Below are 18,933 nucleotides of genomic sequence, written 5' to 3'. Positions count from 1 at the left end.
CTTGTATGTGGATGAATACTCAGGTATAGTGAACTATTAAGTGCTTCCTGCATTGTGTAACATACCTAAAAAGAAATAAGCAAACAGAAAAACCACTTCTAGAGTAAAAACATAGAAACACTTTGTAGTGTATACTACTGGCAAGCATCACTTATTTTGTCCCGCTGAGGCCACAAACAAAATGTAAATATTATCAGTTTTGAAACTTTTACTTAACGAAAATTCTTCTTGAATATAGAAATGAGCACACAAAACCACAATCCCTTCCTTTTAGCTTTTACCCATTGTTAAGAACTTCCTGAGTAGCAATATTAGTTAAATAGAAGGTAATTTCAATAAACTTTTGATACCAGGTAAGAGAAATAGAGCCACATCCACATTAACTGAAGCAATTTTCTTCTAAAAATGTGACTTAAAGGAAGTACATGTGAATAGGATTTCTTTTACAACTACACCACGGTTAAGGATTCTTAATTATAAGGAATCCTCTTTTGGTGTGATTTCAACAGTTCTTAGAAATGGTCAAAATTCTGAGTAACTACTAAATTACACATTGGCTTTTTGTCAGTATGAATGCTAGGTAAAACATATATCTAGAAGTCTATTAAAAATGGAGAGACAGGTCTTCTCTCATTTCCTTTTATGGATACTTGTAAAATGCAGAAATGAGGTCAATGAGCACATACAATAGACAAGGCATGCAAACGAAGTCAAAAGATGCCTTTTAGCTCACTAATCTTTCAAGAAAGACACCTTTATTTCATTAGACACCGTTATTTCAAGAACATACAGCCCACTTTACCTGAGATTAAAAAAAAAAAAAAGTAACTTACCACTATTACTGTTGCTCTGCAATTTCAGTTTACTTTTTTCTTTGGCACTCCTGCTGAGGACCCCATTGGGTTTTAATTCTTCTTCTATGTCACCTTTTCTCTTCTGCAAATCGTTTTGCTTCTTTTTGTAAGTTGGCTTAGGTTGCCTCTTAGTCCTTTGCTCTGACTTGCTTTCACTTTCATCTGAGTCTCCACTTTCAGAGCCAGATTCGTAAGTTCTTTTGGCTTTTCTCCTACTGACTTTATCATCTTTTACGTATTTATCAACTATGATCTTACTATCTACACTATTTTGTATATCATTAGATGTAGAGGCTATTAAATTGACAGAACATGGCTTAATAATTTCTGATACAGAATTCCCTGAATTTTCCATTTTATTAGTATTTTTATCTTCCTCTGAGTGTCTAGTAAGCCAGGCCTTTTTCAGCTTAGTATGGTAGTTAGGTTGACTTGTCTGGGATGCTTGCCCATTTCCTACAGAGTTTGCTTTGTTTATTGTACTACAGACTACAGTGCTATCCAAGAGAGGAGAGGTTGTAGATGTCTGATTTTTCACAGCATTAGGTTCAGTCTCAGTGACATTACTACTTTTATACTGAGCTGCAGCCAATGCTGCCTTGTGCTTTTTTAAATGGATAAAATCAGTTGTGCCTGAGAACCCAGAACTGGGCTGAGTAGCACTTCCTGTCTGACTACTGGCTGGTGTAACTGGAGCTGTGGTGCTGACCCTGCATTCTTGTATTTGAGCCACTGAATGACTGACACTTTTTGAAGAGGTACATTCTAAGGATTTAGAGGCCAAAATGGTATTTGATAAAGAGTAAATTATTTCTGAACCACCCCAGCTGGAAACACTAGTGGTAGTGGCAGCAGATGTGAATACATCCGTTTTGGTATTACACATTGTATTTACAGCAGACATGACTGAACTGGGAACACTGCCCTGTGAGACAGCCTGGACATTTTTTTCAGATTTTATGTGAGCACTGTCTGAATTCACACTTGGCAGAATGATTCTTCCAGTCTCTCCAGCTTCTGCTGGTTTGAGGCAATCTGTTTGGTTTGCCCCAGTTGAAGATCTTTCACTAACTCGATCTTTGGAACCTGACTGCATTGCTGGCACACTCTCAAGTTTTGTACGAGATGGTGGACGTACAATGACAGATGCCATAGCAGCCTGTGACTTTCCACTGCTTTTCTCTACATGCCATTCAGCTTTCTCTTTACTGAGGTTATTATTAGATTTCCACATTTCTGACAAACTTTGTTCAGAAGAACTCTTAAAATGTGCCTGAGAGTCTTTTGGCTCTGGAATTAGAGTTGGAGGCTTTTGTGATTCTTGAACTTTCCCACCAGCATTTACAGGCATGACTGGGGTTAAAGTTGGAGGGGAAAGACTACTATAGTTGCTTTCCTTTCTTTCCAGGCTGTGATGGATTGGTGGATGAAATACTGGTGCTCTGTGTAAAGCAGGCATGCTCCGGAGTGCATTTGTAGAAGAAACTGTCAAATGGGTAGGACTCCTACAATCATTTCTGAAAGTGGTTACTGAGTGAGAAGCAATTTGATGGGGAAGATGTTCTGGTATCTTGCCTACTAAACCTTCACTTTCTGGTTGGTGTTTAATTAAAGGTGGAGGCTTTGAAAGAGATGAAATAAATGAAGTCAGAGTTTGAGGATTAGCTGCTACTGCAACAGAATTACTCTGTTTTTCAGCGTAAATATTTGAAACCTCTTTGGATGGATATGACCTTGGTGGTTCATTGACCACACTATTAGATAATGTAGTGAAATAGTTACTTTGGGGCAAACTCTGAGGCACTGAGTGCTTCATTTTATAAAGATCTGATACTGAACATTCTACATCTTTGTCTTGTTTGAGGATGACATGGCTTTTAGGGCTAGAAGATGACAATGGTACTCTGGAATAATTATCCCTCTCACCCTCAAGCCCCTTGATTTTAGTTGTAAAGGGAGCAACATCAATACTTTCTTGAAGGATTCGACGGTGTTCCTCCTTGTATTTGTTTAATCTCTCTCCAGTCTCCTGGGGTTGTCTCTGTAATTGATTCAGTACAGGATCCACAAAATGTCTGTGCAATAAACCATCTTTTCCAGTCTGTGACCTATTTAGATCCAAGTCATTTTTTGCTGATGTGGATGCAACAGAACGTAATGGTTCAATAAAAGCTTTCCTCTCCAATTCTCTGTAAAGAAAATACACATAAAGGTTTCTATAATAACATTTTCTTGAATGATATGAAGATAGCATCTATGCAATATTATGAAAGTAAAACACAACTCTGCATTTACTTTAATACTCCTGAGTAAATTAGAAAATATATCAAAATGGAAAGAACAGTACTTATTCAAAGCTTACTTTTAAGATGTTTATTAACTTAACCTGTTTAGAAAGTGAATTAAGAAAAACTATAAAAAACAAAGTTTTTTTTTTTTTTTTTTTAAAGAGAGATATAGAGCACAAGTAGACAGAGCAGCAGGCAGGAGAGGGAGAAACAGGGTTCCCACTGAGCAGTGAGCCAGATGCCGGGCTCGATCCCATCTGGGATCGTGACCTGAGCCAACCGCAGACACTTACCCAACTGAACCACCCAGGCACCCCAAGACAAAGTATTTCTATGTTTTAGGCATTAGTGAACTTACTCTTTATGGTGATCTATTAAACTTTTTGTCAATGGTGGACTGGAATGTGCTGTAATTTTAAGAGACCGATGAGGCTCTGCACTGGAAGGTCTGACAGGAATGTGACTAAGTAATCCAATACCATCTGCTGAAGTCACAGGGGTGGGTTGATGTAACCAAGGACTGGGAGAATTCTATTTAACAACAATAACAAAAATTATATATATATATATATAAGACTTCAGTTACTAGAAAAAGCTAAACATAGTATCATCACAGGACAATAATGTATATTTATGAAGCATATTACTTTTCCTAAATGTATCTTATGAAAAATATTCAGACAAATAACTAACATAATTATGTGGATTTTTCCATATGATGGAGAAAATCAATCAGCATCAAATTTGTAATTTGCAAAGATTTGTTATTACTGAATGTAGATCTTGAAATCACTGTCTTTAACTTATAAATGTACAGAAAGCCTAGTTCATCAGATTTCCAGTCATTCTAATACCAAAAGTGTATTGCTAATACAAAAACCAGAATGTTAAAGTACACGTAACCAGAAACAGAAATACCAAGTTCATTTGCCAATATTTGTTGTCAAAAATAACAAACTTTTTCAATATAACCATTTACTTAGAATAGAGAGAAGATTTTATTTTCAAAGCCCACTTGTACTTCGTTTCACTATAAGCTATAAACACTATTGGATCATTAAACTTGGGAGGTATGGAAGTGCAACAAAATTAATTTTTTATATATCAATATGTTGCTTTTCTCATTCTGAGTATTTGGTGACTTTTTTTTTTTTTTAAAGATTTTATTTATTTCTTTGAGAAGGGGGGGGAGAGAGAGAGAGAGAGAGAGAGAGAACCAAGTAGGACGAGGGAAAGAGGGAGAAGCAGACTCCCCTGCAAGCAGGGAGCCCGACACGGGACTCAATCCCAGGACCCTGGGATCATGACCCAAGCTGAAGGCAGATGTCTAATGACTGGGCCACCCACGTGCTCACTATTTGGTGACATTTATCTCTATGTTGATATTTAAAACTCTAATTACATGCTCAAGGAATGTTTCTATACTATGACACACTGATGTTTTTTCAGAACATACTTTGTGGAGTTATATACCATTACGATATTGAGAAAATATAATCCCCTTTGGTTTTAACAAAGAGAGTAAGTTTTATATCTCAAAGCGATAATGCAAAAGCAACAGATATATCACACCAAAAACATGCTCCTGTAAAACTGCTTAGATTAGAAATATATATTATAAGGCACAAATCTCACATTAAAGGAAAAAATATATATACACATGCATAAGGATTATTCAAATATGTTTAAAAGGACTCAGTTCCACATGATCCAGAAGTATTAAGTTGCAATCAATTATGGTAATAATTAATTTCTGACTATAAAATATCATTAATAAATATTTCCTAATATTTTCTTTACTTCTCACAATATTAAGAGGTCATTTTTGTTCAAAATGTTAAATATACTCCTTTAAATTTTTATATAACAAATGAAAATTTCATATGCTTGTTTTTAGTTTAACAAGTTTGTGACCAGTTAATAAAACATTTTATGCCCTTATATACATAGAGGCTAGAATGACATATACTGAGAGAAAATCCTACCCAAGCTAGTTCTGTTACTTAGATTGGTTTTTCAGGGTTGGGAAATTATGGAAGAAGACTCAAAACTATTTGCCAGCTCATGTGTTCTTCTAGCCTGTCTTTGTCCAGTATCAGTTGCATCTAACATTCAAGAAATGAGAGCGAAGGGTCAGAGTAAAAATGTGGGTGTATTAGGCACTAGGGTCACCAGGCCTGCTTTCAATAATGGCAAGGAGGATACTGTAGTAATTAGTGACTCTTCTACTACATTATGTTCCAGTAAGATTCCACCTACCACAAGTTCAATAGTAACATCAAGAGTGGACATGAGAAGCTTATGAATCAGATCAAAGCAATCACAATTCTTCTAGAATTGAAATCCTGCCAGCATTGAATGTGGGCATGCTGGTACAGAATAAATTATATTTACCGGTGACTGTGTTAAAGAAGGCCAAAGCTCATATAGGAGTGAAGCCCAAAAGAGTTGATACTTGTTACAGGATTAAACCATACAAAGTATCACTCAAAACTGTTAGAACTCTATCTTGCAACACTAACCACTTGATGCCCCTTACCACCAAGGGCAACAATCATAATTTGGGAATCAAGGAAGGACTCATGACTATAATCTATTGCTATCACTGCTACCAGAATATAACAATTCCTCTGACAAACTTCACAACTTTAATCTATGTCATCACTACTACCCAGAATATAACAATTCCTCTGACAAACTTTTGGCATGAGGCTCACCACCCCTGCGTCTATTACCAAGGCTCTACATAAGCAGTCTTATCCCTGAAGTGAGAAGCTCACTAGCAGTACCTTTCAAATTATCACCCCCAACATATTTACTATACTCCTTGCTCAAATGAGAAGGAGGTAAAAAATACACAGGTTCATTGGAGCACTATCCATAAGTTAAGAGGTGGAAGTAACCCAAACTCCATCAACAAATGTATAAAGAAAATGTGTATATGCACATATGAACATTACACAGAAGAACATTACAAAGGAAATCATGTTACACACCACAATGTGCATGAACTTCAGTGAACTTCAAAGACATCATGCTACATGAAAGAAGCAACAAAAGGACAATACTGTATGATTTTATCAAATGAATTATCTATAGCAGTCAAAATCACAGAAACAAAATAGAAAGGTGGTTGGCCAAGAAATAGGGGGAAAGGGAAGGAAATTAGTGTTTAATGGGTATAAAATTTCAGTTTTGCAAGATGAAAATGTTCTAGAGATCTGCTGCACAACAATGTGAATACTTAACACTGCTGAACTGCATACTTAAAAATGATTAGGATGGTAAATTTAATGTTAACTGCTTTTTACCACAATACAAATAAATAGTATTTAAAAAAAGATTCTGGGGGATACTTGAGGAGCAACCTGGGCTGCACCAACAATTAAGTTGTGTACTGGAGTTTAGGATACCAAGTCTTACTATTTTTTATATTGGGGGTGGTAATGACCTCAACAATCATTTCTTTTCTTTCTCTCTTTTTTTTTTTTTTAAAGATTTTATTTATTTATTTGTCAGAGAGAGCGAGCGAATGAACGACTACGAGCAGGGAGAAGTGCAGAGGGAGAAGCAGGCTCCGCACTAAGCAAAGAGCCTGATATGGGACTCAATCCCAGGACTCTGGGACCATGACCTGAGCCTAAGGCAGATACTTAACTGACTGAGCTACCTATGCGTTCCTCAACAATCATTTCTTAGTATGAAAAGAAATTTGGCTAGAGAAACCACATTAGCTCATGAAGGAGTAAGAGCTCTCTATACCACCACCTTTAGCAACATTCCTCATATTTGATGTTGGCAGGATATCAGCCCCAACTTTACTCCCAAATACCATTAAGTCTCCAACCTAGACACCCTCACAAGAACAAGGGCCTCAGAGAGTCATAGCTTGTAACATACCACCAATATATCTAACTGGGGGATATAACAACAATCTGTCTTAAAAATAATTTGATGATGGGGCACCTCGGTGGCTCAGTCAAAGTGTCCAATTCTTGATTTCGGCTCAGGTCATGATCTTGGGGTTGTGAGATCAAGCCCTGCATCGGGCTCTGAGCCTCACATGGAGCCTGCTTAAGATTTTCTCTCTCCCTCTCCCTACCCTCTTTAAAAAAATAGTAAGATGATCATACATACAAAAGTCTCACAATTTTGTATAAATTTTACTCTACAAACTCACTTCTAGGAATTTAGCTGAGCAACATAATTATAGATAGGTACCATAATTAGTTATGAAGACATTCATTCTTCATAATAGACATGTCAGAAGCAATCTAAGAGGTTTTACTTCTTAATTTTAAACTGTCTTTTTAAAATAAACAGGTGTGGGGTGCCTGGGTAGCTCAGTCGGTTAAGCATCTGCCTTTGGCTCAGATAATGATCCCAGGGTCCTGGGATTGAGCCCCATGTGAGATTCCCTGCTCCTACCTCTCCCACTTCCCTTGCTTGTGTTCCCTCTCTCACTGTCACACTCTATCAAATAAATAAATAAAATCTTTAAAGAAATAAAGTAAAATAAAATAAATAGGCTTTTCTGAGATTTCACCTTCTGTGGTTCCAAAGTTACTAAGTATCAAAAGTTTCACCATAATTGGAAAAATAAATGTTTGAAAAATTCTAATTTGAAAAATTAGAAGTTTGAAAAAATAAGTTTGAAAAATTCTAATTCTAAAATTCTAATCACATTTTATTATGATAAAATGTGATTAATGGTGATTGATAAGTATATACTGATGAGGCAAATTACAGCGTAACTTACCCTCCTTAATGAAGATTCAGCATTAACTGCATTTTCTGGGTGAACCCACTTTGAAGAAGGTAGACCAAGTCCTGAGTATGCATGTGTTCCATTTGGATATTGCCAAATAATTGGATAAAGTCCAAGCTGATTATATGAAGCAGAAGGATGGGCTTGTCCAAGAAGATGAGGTGACTGGTGCTGTAACAACTGTTGCTGTTGCTGGTGTGCTAATGCTAAGTGGCTCAAGCTGCTGGCATGTGCAGTCTCTAGTCGTGGGTGGCCACCAAGTAGGGAGGCAGTAGGCACTCCAGGTAACACGGCAGGAAGTAAATGAGGGTGATGAACAGAATGGTGTGGACCACTAGTCAGAGGGTGTGTGTTAATGGTAGGTAATGGAGTTTGACTGGATGATCCAGCAAGTAAGTGAGGGGCAGGAGTTAAGGCAGGGTGATGGGTACCCGGATTTAAACAGGTTCTATGGGATGAAGAATGAAGAGGAAAGGGATGCTGGTTTAAGAAAGGTGAAATGTGATTAGTTCCTGTTTCTGACCCAACAAGTGCAGGATCTCTGTAAACTGTGAAATGCTCATTTTTATCAATAATAAGCGGGCTCTTTGTAGCTTCCAATGTACTGCCTCGAGTAGGAACTGAATGAAAACTGCATCTTGATAATTCATGTTCTATCTTATTTGCTAGTCTTCTCTCACCAGCAGCTTGGTTGTTCACATAAGTGGCCTTAGACTTTACAGAATCAGGAGAATGAGTAATTTTGGGTTTAATAACTTCAGGTGAGGGATTTGATTTTGTCTTGAGAGCATCTGCTGAAGTATTAAGTTTAGATTTTACTGTCTCTGGGGGTGGGCTTCGCTTATGTAGCTTATCTTCTGTGACAGAAACTGTACTTAGAGAAGACACGTAAGAGACATACTGATTTTTCTCTTTTTCCATATTCAGGTGATCATTTCCTGAGGAAACACTTCTAACATTTGATTGGGTTAAATCTACTTTAACTACATCACTAACCCAGCTCTGATCAGAATCTTGTTTTGCTGTTTCCAAGTATTTCGCATTTGTGATAGAATGTTTTGAATCGTTAACATTAGGATCCATTTTCTGAAGTGTCTGAAGGCGAAAGGTAGTTGAGATTTCCTGAGCCACCTTTTCTGAATTAGTGTCATTTGTAATATCAATAACACATTTTGGTGTGGGTGGTCTGGATACAAACTTCTCCTTTGGCAATAATTCCAATGTATGTGTTTTTTCCATACTGCATTCCTGAAGAAGTAAATCATTAGGATTATGATCAGTAAGTGTGGCCTGCTCTGATGAATGAATAATCATTTTTTCTTGAAGCTGAGAGTCAAGAGATTTCTGCTTCTCCGGTTCTTCATGTTTTTTATCTTCCTGTATTTGATCCCAGGGAGGCTGGCTATCTATTATTAGTGTCTCTTCTCCTACTTTCTCATTATTCTGGGATTTTCCTTCTTCTCCATTTATCTTTGAAGTGTTTTTATTTTTCAACTCATTCTCTGGCTTCTGCTCTGAGGAATTATTTATCATTCTCTTATTTGAATTTTCTGAGTCACTGCTCTCGGAAAAATCTGAAACATTGTCGGTTCGTAATCTTTTCATATTTAGTTTCTTTTCATCCTCCTCAGGTTTCCTTCTTTTATTCATCAACTGTTTGTTTTTCCCTTTAGGATTTTCTGTAAAATTTGAAAAAAGGAACAGTTTTATTTTTCATAATTAAAATATTAAATAAGTACATCTTAAATGTATTTGTTTTATTTGTTCTCATTCCCTTAAAAAGAAAAATGAGTACTACCTCCTCGTGCTATATAATCATACTTTTCCTCTTTCATCTTCTCTTCATCTGGTGTACTGCTATCTGAGCCCTTCCTCTTACTTGGACGAATATTTCTTTGTTGCTGTTGCTGGTGTGTATTCTGTTTTGGTACAGCAGCTTGGGAGTTCATTGCTGGTCTGGGACTATTTGCTTGGGCACGTGTATAATGACCCTAAAAATAACCAGTTTAACAATGATTATTTACTATCTAATCCTAAGTAATCCGAGGAAAAATATTTTATAATAATATATCATAACAACATACGTACGTGAACAGCGTTGCTATTTTGACTGGCACGAGACCTTCGCCGTGATGTAATGCCAATATTTTCACCTTTTAACAAAGAGTGAACAACATCATCTAGAAAGGTCATTTGAACCATAGAAGGATCGACATTCTGTGGTTCTAGTACCTAATCCATGACACAAAACAAGAACAAAAATTAAATCCAATCAGCTAGTCAATATAACACTAGATATAAAAACAAGGATAAGAATTAATCAGCAGTATAATACCAAGTCACAAAATGTATTTCAACAATAAGAAGTAGTTTCCAAAAACCAGCTAGAAAATAAAACTAAGAAAGTAGAGTTTAAGAAGAAAATGACAAAAAATGTGCAAATGAATACAAATAATAGTAATTTTAAAAAGACAGGTTAAAGAAGCAACTACTTTAACGAAAGGCAATTCTAAGTTTCCCTGAGATGTTTGTCACACTTTTAGGAAAATAATTAAATACAACCAAACAATATAATTTATTCAGCATTTTGGCTAAAATTTTAACCCAAAGCATTTGGATTGTTTTCAATGGGGCACTCAATTTGGAAGGTATAAATTTCTTTTTTTTTCCTTTTTGGTAAATAACCCACAGCTTTGAAAGATTTAAAAATCAAGACATTCACATTGTTCTTTAAAACTTCATAAGAATTTTGTGTCCTTAATACTCACCATAAAACTTAAGGGAGCACACGAGCTATGAAACCTGATATGATAAGACCTACAGTGGTGTGCATTAGTTTTCATTAGTGAAAAGCGATCACTTGGGAAATTTTTTTATTACTGGAGACAGAAAAAACAAGATTTTAAGAAAAAATTTTAGTTGACTTAAGGATTAAAAAAAAAGACTAATCAATTAGAATTTGATGCTTCTATTTTGGACTTAATCATTGTTGAAATAAATTTGTCATCATTAATCTCCCTGTGACCTAAAGTGACCTCTAACATTAAACTTATTAGGAATGTCTGACTACAAAAAAACCTAGAGACGAAAATTATTTAGTGTTAACCTGCTGAACCATATCTGAATTATCAATATCTCACCAAAAATATTAATTGGACTATTTACCTGATCATTCATAACGATCATGGTGCGAGTGAAGAGATCATGATGAGTAATTATGCCAGTAAACCACTGGGTGGCAGAGTCTTGTCTATATACTCTCACTCTGTAGCCATTTAAGGAATAAGGACCTTAAAAAAACACACACACACAAGAAAATAGGGGTATCTTAAATGGAGACATTTTCATTGAAGGATTACTTTTTAGGAGAAACATGAGCTTTGTGATAGATGAGTAATAATCCTATTCAAGTATCAGTTTTCAAAAAAATGTATTAGAAGTGATATATACATACTTCAGAGCCAGATCACTGTGAAGTTAACATTGAACACACTCTACTACACATATATCTCCTAACTCAATAGAAATAAAGTACTTTAAGTCAGAAAGAATGTTTTTGGGATCATGAGTTAAGTACAAAATATAAAATTAGCATGGTCTAGAAAGTCACAAGGTTGCAAAGCTACTCAATAGGTTTGGGGTACATACAGGACTACTACTTGGCTGAAATGGAAAGGTAATTTGGAATTTACTATCTGAATTTTCTAAGTTGCCAAAACTCTACCATAACAACTATTAATTAATTCTTCTGTGAGAACCAGAAAAAGCTGCCAAAGTCTTACAACATACAGAGACTGTTAAGTGAATTAGAAATATGGCACTAAAATTTTTTTTTAAATAAAGAAATATCATGTACTTTTGGATTAAACTCACTTTTTAAAGGGAAGGATTAAATAATAAAAGATATGTACCCGCATATATTCAAATACGCCTATTTAAAAAAAACTCAGGGGAGAGAATAATGGAAGATAAAAATTTCTTCAATTCAAGTACTAGAATGATAGCTGATACTTGAAATTTAACAAGAACTGTGAGGGGTGGGGTAGAAAATACTGTCATCACCTTGATGATAATATTACATGTGAACAATTTACAAAGTGCTCTCAAAAAGTGCTAGTGCTTATTTAATCTCCTTCAATTAATATCATTTTTCCTTTTATAAAAATTAAGAAAGTCAGGTTGCTAGGTTAAATTAAATTTTAAGTGAAAAAGCTAGGAATGAATCTATTTTTCTGATTCCTAGGTTGATGCTTTCTTTGACAGTTACAAGCCATTTAACATACCAATTAATAGTTTAATATTTATTTACCAGTTTAAAAAAAAATCTCTGCCAGTATCAGGCTATAAGTCAATTAACAAATGTGTAGAAAATATTCCATTTGACCTACAAATTAAATATATTCAGCGCCATGATAATCAATTATACAAACTCTAGTCTTTTCTAACTATGGAAGAATAAAAGACTCTAAAAATGTATTATAGCAAAAGCTTACAGAGTATCTCCAAACATGACCAATTTTCAAATTCCACTGGCACAATTTTCAATTCTTAACTGTCTTATTCTTACCACAAAACAAAATTTGGAGGCAGCCACATATAGTAATTCTGCTTAGGATGGACAGGAACTATACCACCTCAATTTTTCACCTCTAAGAATATGATAAGGAAATAAAAATTGCTAAAGAAAATATTAGCCTGGTATCTTCAACAAATTTCAAAGAAAGGAGGAAAAAAAGTGATGGGACATATCAACCAATTAAACTGTGGACATTCTTTTAGATCCCCTGATTTAAAATAAATAAATGAATAATAATAATAATAAAAATCAGTCAATCCTATTAAAAATCATTCAATGCATTTATGAAATAAATGGAAATTTGAACCTGAGTATCCAGTATTTCATATTAAAGAAATATTAATTTGGGGGGCATAATAATGGTATGGTGGCTTTGTTTAAAAATAGATAGAACTGGGGCACCTGGGTGGCTCAGCTGGTTAAGCAACTGCCTTCAGGCCAGGTCGTGATCCTGGAGTCTGCTTCTCCCTCTGACCTTCTCCCCTCTCATGCTCTCTCACACTCTCTCTCTCTCTTTCTCTCTCAAATAAATAAATAAAATCTTAAAAAAAGAAATAGATAGAATTAGGGGCATCTGGATGGCTTAGTGGGTTAAGCCTCTGCCTTCAGCACAGGTCTTGGTCTCAGGGTCCTGGGATCGAGCCCCGCATCGGGCTCTCTGCTCATCAGGGAGCCTGCTCCCCCCCACCTCTCTGCTTACTTGTGATCTCCCTCTCTGTCAAATAAATAAATAAATAAATAAAATCTCTAAAAAAAAAAATAGATGGAATTTGATGTCTGAAATTTGATGGATGTAAACAATAGTGTGGATGGGGGCAGGACCACAGTTGTTGGGCCTGGAAGATAGGCACATGGAAGTTTACTGAAATATTCTATTTCTGTACATTTTTCATATTCTCTGTATTAAATTTTAAAGAATATTTAGCCTAAGAAGAATTTAATAAGTAGATGATCTGCTGCTATAAATACCCATTAAAAAAGCAAAAGAGCAAAAGAGCCACTGCCACCACACCTTAGAGATTATTAATGCTGAAATTAAATGACATGGAAGTTGACTATGAGTATTTAACAACAAAATTCCTTTTTAAAAACATTCAACAAAATATCAGTACTTCAAACCATACTACTCCCAGTTTCAATTCGATTTACAAAAAAAAAGCTTACAATAAATGATTCTACTGACAGAAAAAGAAATCACTAGGAATTACATAAAACCTCACTGATTTGGAAGTCACATATTATAGACAAATATATAACTTACTAAAAAAAGGAAACAAAACTATAACTAGTATTATGGTCATTGCTAAAGTAGGTGAACTGAAATAGCACTTTTATCAGATACTAACAGCATTCTTCAAAGGAAATTAATTTTGGCTTTGGGCAATCCTCTACTGCAAACAATGTTTCTTTCTCCAGGAAGGACACACCTAACTGTTTTCTGTAATATGGAAATTTTCCTATCAACAAAACACCTGTGTGTGGTTATAATTTCACGCCAGTCAGTTAGCTCCTGTTAGGTAGTAAACTGGTGAAGTTATCAACTTTCTACTGAAATTATGATTTTTCTATTATTCTCCCTGGACTGGACAGAACTCAAAATATTAAACTGGTCTTCTATTAACATTGCATGTAACTGAACAAACAAAACCAAACATGAAAAACTGCCCAGTTCCAAAAAAAACCTTAATGCATAACTTCAAAGTAGTTACCTTGCATAAAAATCTCCTGAACCTTTTGTTCCTTTACCCAGACTTTCACTTCTTCCTGAAGTTGCGGGTTGTCCCTGAGAACTGGGTTTAAGCTGTCTATGTCGTCCTAGAATTACAGATTAAAAGAAAGGTCCATGTTATGCTGTCCTAACATTAATGTTACAAACTCTCCTTCCTATATTTTCTAAGGATTGAAGAAAATTCCTTTATCTAAATATATGCAAAAACACAAATTCATTAAGTTATATAGTTCATTAGCAATTACATAATAACAGAGCATAAGAAATTAACCCGTGGTAAGATTTGATCCTTGACAACAATGTCCTAAAGACAAAAATCTGAAATTTACTAATGTGTTTTCTAACTTTAAGTGTGGCCTTAGATAAGTCATATTTTTAAGAGTTTCACGATGAGAAGCAATATACAAACCAAATAGCATCAGGTCATCTAAGGTTGGTAGCAAAAGAATCAAGGTGAATATTTTAGTGACAATACATATACACATAGATGAATTCTCTCTCTTCCCATAATGCCTACAATGTTTGAGTTTTAAACTACGAAAGTCATTATCTACTATCTTGATTTAAATGTCTTCTAATTCAGTTCTACTCAAACTCATCTGACCAGTAACTTTACTGCTAAGTTTTATTTTTTCAAGCCAGTGTCAAAGCATCCAGGCAATCAAAATTACATTATTGATGGTATTATCCTCTAGACACAGAAACAACCGGTTCTCTCTCCTTGGAGATGTGAATCACACAGTCACATGGTTTCCCACAATCTGTTGGTCCCCCGCTGGACTCTTTGACATTCTGTTCTCTCTCTCTCAAAGCACCTCTGCTGCTCCTGCATTTGAGATCAGCGGCAGGAGCCCTAGAGTAGAGCTGGGAAGAACAACAAAGCAGCACTGTCAATTGGGGGCCCTTATAAAAGTGGACTGGCAGATCATGGAAACCAGTGAACAGAAGGGAGCTAAGTGAAGGAAATTCTGTCTGGTGAATTAAAATAATGTGGCAATTTGGAAAAGTCAAAAAGTATCTGAAGAGTACAAAGAAGGACCCCTAATCATGTAGGTCATACTTCACTCTTCTACTCTAAAGTTTATCCTAAATAAAGCTTCTTCTTCTCATCTTATCACTACTGTAAGGGACTAATAAGCATTTTTACAATAATAGTGTGGTGAATACCCTGATACATCATTTATACCTAGCAAACACCAAGAGGAAGAAATAAAGGACTTCAAAGTTAACAACTATATTCCCTGGAAAATATATAGAAATGCTACTTTATTGAAGGAAATACTGGAGTGGGAAAGTATCATACAAAAGTAGGTAAAATCTGTCATCTGGGGGGAAAAGTGTCCATAGTAAAGAAACTTTCTACAATCCCTTTTCTCCACACCCCTTTAATAATGTATGCACTGCCCATTCAAGTAACCTCATCATCTTACGAAGAGAAAATACAAGGGAAAGTTCAGACTGTAAGCCTCTTGATGCATGCCAGGTGTGTCTATGATAGAACACAGGAAACATTCTATTTCCCAAGGAAAACCATTACCATTCCCAGACAGCTCTGACCAGCCATCAAGTTCTTTCTTACTTTAACTTCCACATACAGATCCAAGCTTAACTTCTTTAAGTTAAACAAACGTAAGCCCAATCACCTTCCTACCCTATACTCCTTAAAACATTTGCATTCTGATTTTGTTTCTGTAGTTATGAGTCTTCTCTAAACACCTACCTTTATTACAACCATTCTTCTCTTATTCTAGACATTTAACTGGCAAAAAGATGGGCATTTGTCTAGAAAACCACACAATCATGTGGGTGTCAGTGGGGTGGAAGGGTTTAATGAATTGCTATTAAAGCAGCACTGACAATACTTTGTAGACAGGTACAGGTATGCTCTATAAAACCAATCTCCTGTATTCATATTTTACAGTTTAAAAGTATTGGAATTACAGGTGCCTCACTGCTCAGTTGGTAGAGCATGTGATGCTTGATCTTGGGGTCATGAGTTCAAGCCCCACATTGGGTGTAGAGTTTATGTATTTAAAAAAAAAAACCAAAAACCTATTGGGATAAAAAAAAATTGTTCAACATTTATTTATATATTATTTATTTAAAAAGTTAAGATAATGGGCTACATTTCCAAGATCACTAAACATACAAATACTTCCTCAACAATGACCCATTCACTTTCTTTCTTTTTCTTTAAAATTTTATTTGTAAGCACTCCCTATACCCAACAAGGGGCTTGAACTCACAACCCTGAGATCAGGAGTCCAGGCTCCTCCTGCCTTCAGCTCAGGTCATGATCCCAGGGTCCTGGGATCCAGCCCAGAGTCAGGCTCCCTGCTCAGTGTGGAGTCTGCTCCTCCTCCTCTGTCCCCCTCTCAAATAAATAAAATCTTAAAACAACAACAACAACAACAACAAACTGGTAACGTAAATGTATTTACTGAAATGACTTTATAGAAGTTCAAATTTCTAAATATCAATTTCTTCATCTACAAAGCATCTATATCTGCCTCTTTCCACCTTAATGAATACGTTTTCCTAGTAAGACTTTTAAAAATAACTGAAACTAATTTTCTTAATATATCCAATTCTGAATTATCCACGATAGTACTAAATCAATTAAAACCCAAGCATACGATAGCCACATTGTTACTGAAGTACTTCTTTATGAATAGCGCTCTGTAAGTAATAGGTATTTCTTTTTATTTATTTATTTATTTATTCAAGAGAGAGAGAAAGTGTGTGAGCAAACGGCGGAGGTGCACAGGGAGATGGAGAGAGAGAATCTCAAGCAGGCTCCACACTGAATGTGGAGACCAATGCGGAGCTTGATCCCACATCTGTGAGATCATGATCTGAGCAGAAATCAAGAGTTGAACGCTTAACTGACTCAACCACCCAGGTGCTCCTGTATTTCTATTATAGTCTGTATTGTATTCTGGATAGTAAGACTACTGTACTAACCTTATTTTTTAGGTGATTCTCTACTTCATTCCAGTTCAAAGGAAAAGAAGTAACAATTACAATAGTATAAAAAAGTAAGATTATGGCACTAAGATAATTTAGACAGTCCTGACTAGGTTTAATGATAGGAATATTATGACAGTGTGATCATAATACATGTAACAAATTTTCTAAGATAATAAGGGAATGATTTGTCTTACTATGACAAAGTGCTTCTTACTGGTTCAACAAATATTTTCTTTATGTCATATATTCTCTGGATGCAACTACTGACAGAAAAGCCAATAGAGGCTTGAATTAGAGAATAATATACCAGCTATTAGTTTCTATCTAGGTGACTGAGCTAAATGGCTTAAGAGCTGTCAGAGATTTGCTCTAAAGTCCTAACTGATGTCTAGGATAGCACTTTTGTTTTTGTTTTTTTAAGATTTTATTTACTTATGAGAGGGAGAAGAGAGCATGAGCAAGAGAGTGAGAGCACATGAGCAAGGGGGAGGGGCAGGGGGAGAAGCAGATTCCCCACTGAGCAGGGAGTCTGACTAGGGGCTCGATTCCAGAATCTGGGATCATGACCTGCACAGAAGGCAAATGTTTAACTGACTGAGCCACCCAGGTGCCCCTTAGAATAGCACTTTCATTTTAGAACACAAGAAGTATTTCGAAACCAACTTTCTCTCACTTTGGACAATTTCTAATAAACAATAACCTAATACCTGCTTTTACTGTTATGTGGCTTAGTAATGGAATGATTTTTCTCCCTGCAATAAAATCTTTGACCTTTGTCATGACCTCTTAAATCCCTTCATATTACATAAATTTCCCCATAAAAAATCACATTTGACTGTATTTTATTAAGAGTTATCATAAAAGTAACTACCTGTATCTTGAATATCAGGTTAGGTGATTAAACATGCATTGCCATGCCATTTTCCCACAGTCATGATTTAAACTCACACTTTAGCAAAACTACAAATGATTGCTTGTCCTTAGATCCCTGGGGTTGCTAACTAATAGTTCAAAACATGAATGTTAAGTCCATACAGGTCAAGAGTGACACCCACTACTATCATAGCAATTCCTGTACAACTTATAAATGAATCCACTTTGTTAGTAAGGATTTACTGGAACAGGAAACCTACTTAGTCTAAGAACCACTAAAAAGATCTTCAAATAGCAGTTGTCTAAACCATCTGCAGTTTAATTAAATCTACCAATGACAGCTTCCATATATTTTCATGATTTAAACCAAGGATTAGCAAAAAAGTCTGCCAACTTTTCCTATAAAGGGCCAGAGAATAAATAAGTTAGACTTTCAAGAACATACTATCTCTACTGTAAGGACTCAACTCTGAATTGTAGTACCAAAAGTTGCCAAAGAATACCATAAACAATATATAAATGAACGGGCATGGCTGTATTCTACTAACTATTCATTGGCATTCTATGAAGCTTGAATTTACAGAATGTTCAGGTGTTATGATGTATTATTTTTCTTAGGACTTTTTTCCTGTTTAAAAATGCAAAAGGCCTACATATCTTACGAGCAAAATGGAAAAAAAAAAAAAGTAAAAGGCTTTATAAAAACAGGAGGCAGGTTGGATTTGGCCTGTGGTGGTGGTCTGTCTACCCATAATTTAAAATAAGAACAAATAAATTACTGGTGTAAAGCGAGATTAAAAACTTCTCATCAAAGCAATGCAATGTGATGGCAAATTGACTACAAACTCTGTTTCCATAAATGGCTGCATTATATA

At 35.5% G+C, this 18,933-nt stretch overlaps 1 protein-coding gene across 6 annotated transcripts in view; it reads right to left on the bottom strand.

Moving 5' to 3' along the window:
• JMJD1C (jumonji domain containing 1C) overlaps nucleotides 1-18,933 on the bottom strand; it is a 339,678-nt gene that overhangs the window by 34,173 nt on the left and 286,572 nt on the right. For 5 of the 6 annotated variants that reach the window (XM_080822676.1, XM_080822673.1, XM_080822678.1 and 2 more), the window contains 7 exons: nucleotides 14,196-14,301; nucleotides 11,076-11,200; nucleotides 9,999-10,142; nucleotides 9,709-9,901; nucleotides 7,902-9,589; nucleotides 3,501-3,673; nucleotides 834-3,043 (listed from right to left, as the gene is read on the bottom strand). In XM_080822676.1, coding sequence (XP_080678802.1) covers nucleotides 834-3,043; nucleotides 3,501-3,673; nucleotides 7,902-9,589; nucleotides 9,709-9,901; nucleotides 9,999-10,142; nucleotides 11,076-11,200; nucleotides 14,196-14,202 — 4,540 coding nt within the window. In that variant the 5' untranslated portion in view covers nucleotides 14,203-14,301. Of the gene's footprint in view, nucleotides 1-833; nucleotides 3,044-3,500; nucleotides 3,674-7,901; nucleotides 9,590-9,708; nucleotides 9,902-9,998; nucleotides 10,143-11,075; nucleotides 11,201-14,195; nucleotides 14,302-14,886; nucleotides 15,080-18,933 lie in introns of those variants that run through there. The other variant, XM_080822677.1, reaches the window with a different exon arrangement.

Source organism: Martes martes (genome assembly GCF_963455335.1).
Source record: "Martes martes genome assembly, chromosome: 14".
In the NCBI taxonomy this organism is placed as follows: Eukaryota; Metazoa; Chordata; class Mammalia; order Carnivora; family Mustelidae; genus Martes; species Martes martes.
The sequence above is the reverse complement of the archived record's forward strand: the minus strand, read 5'-3'. Positions and strand labels throughout refer to the sequence as shown.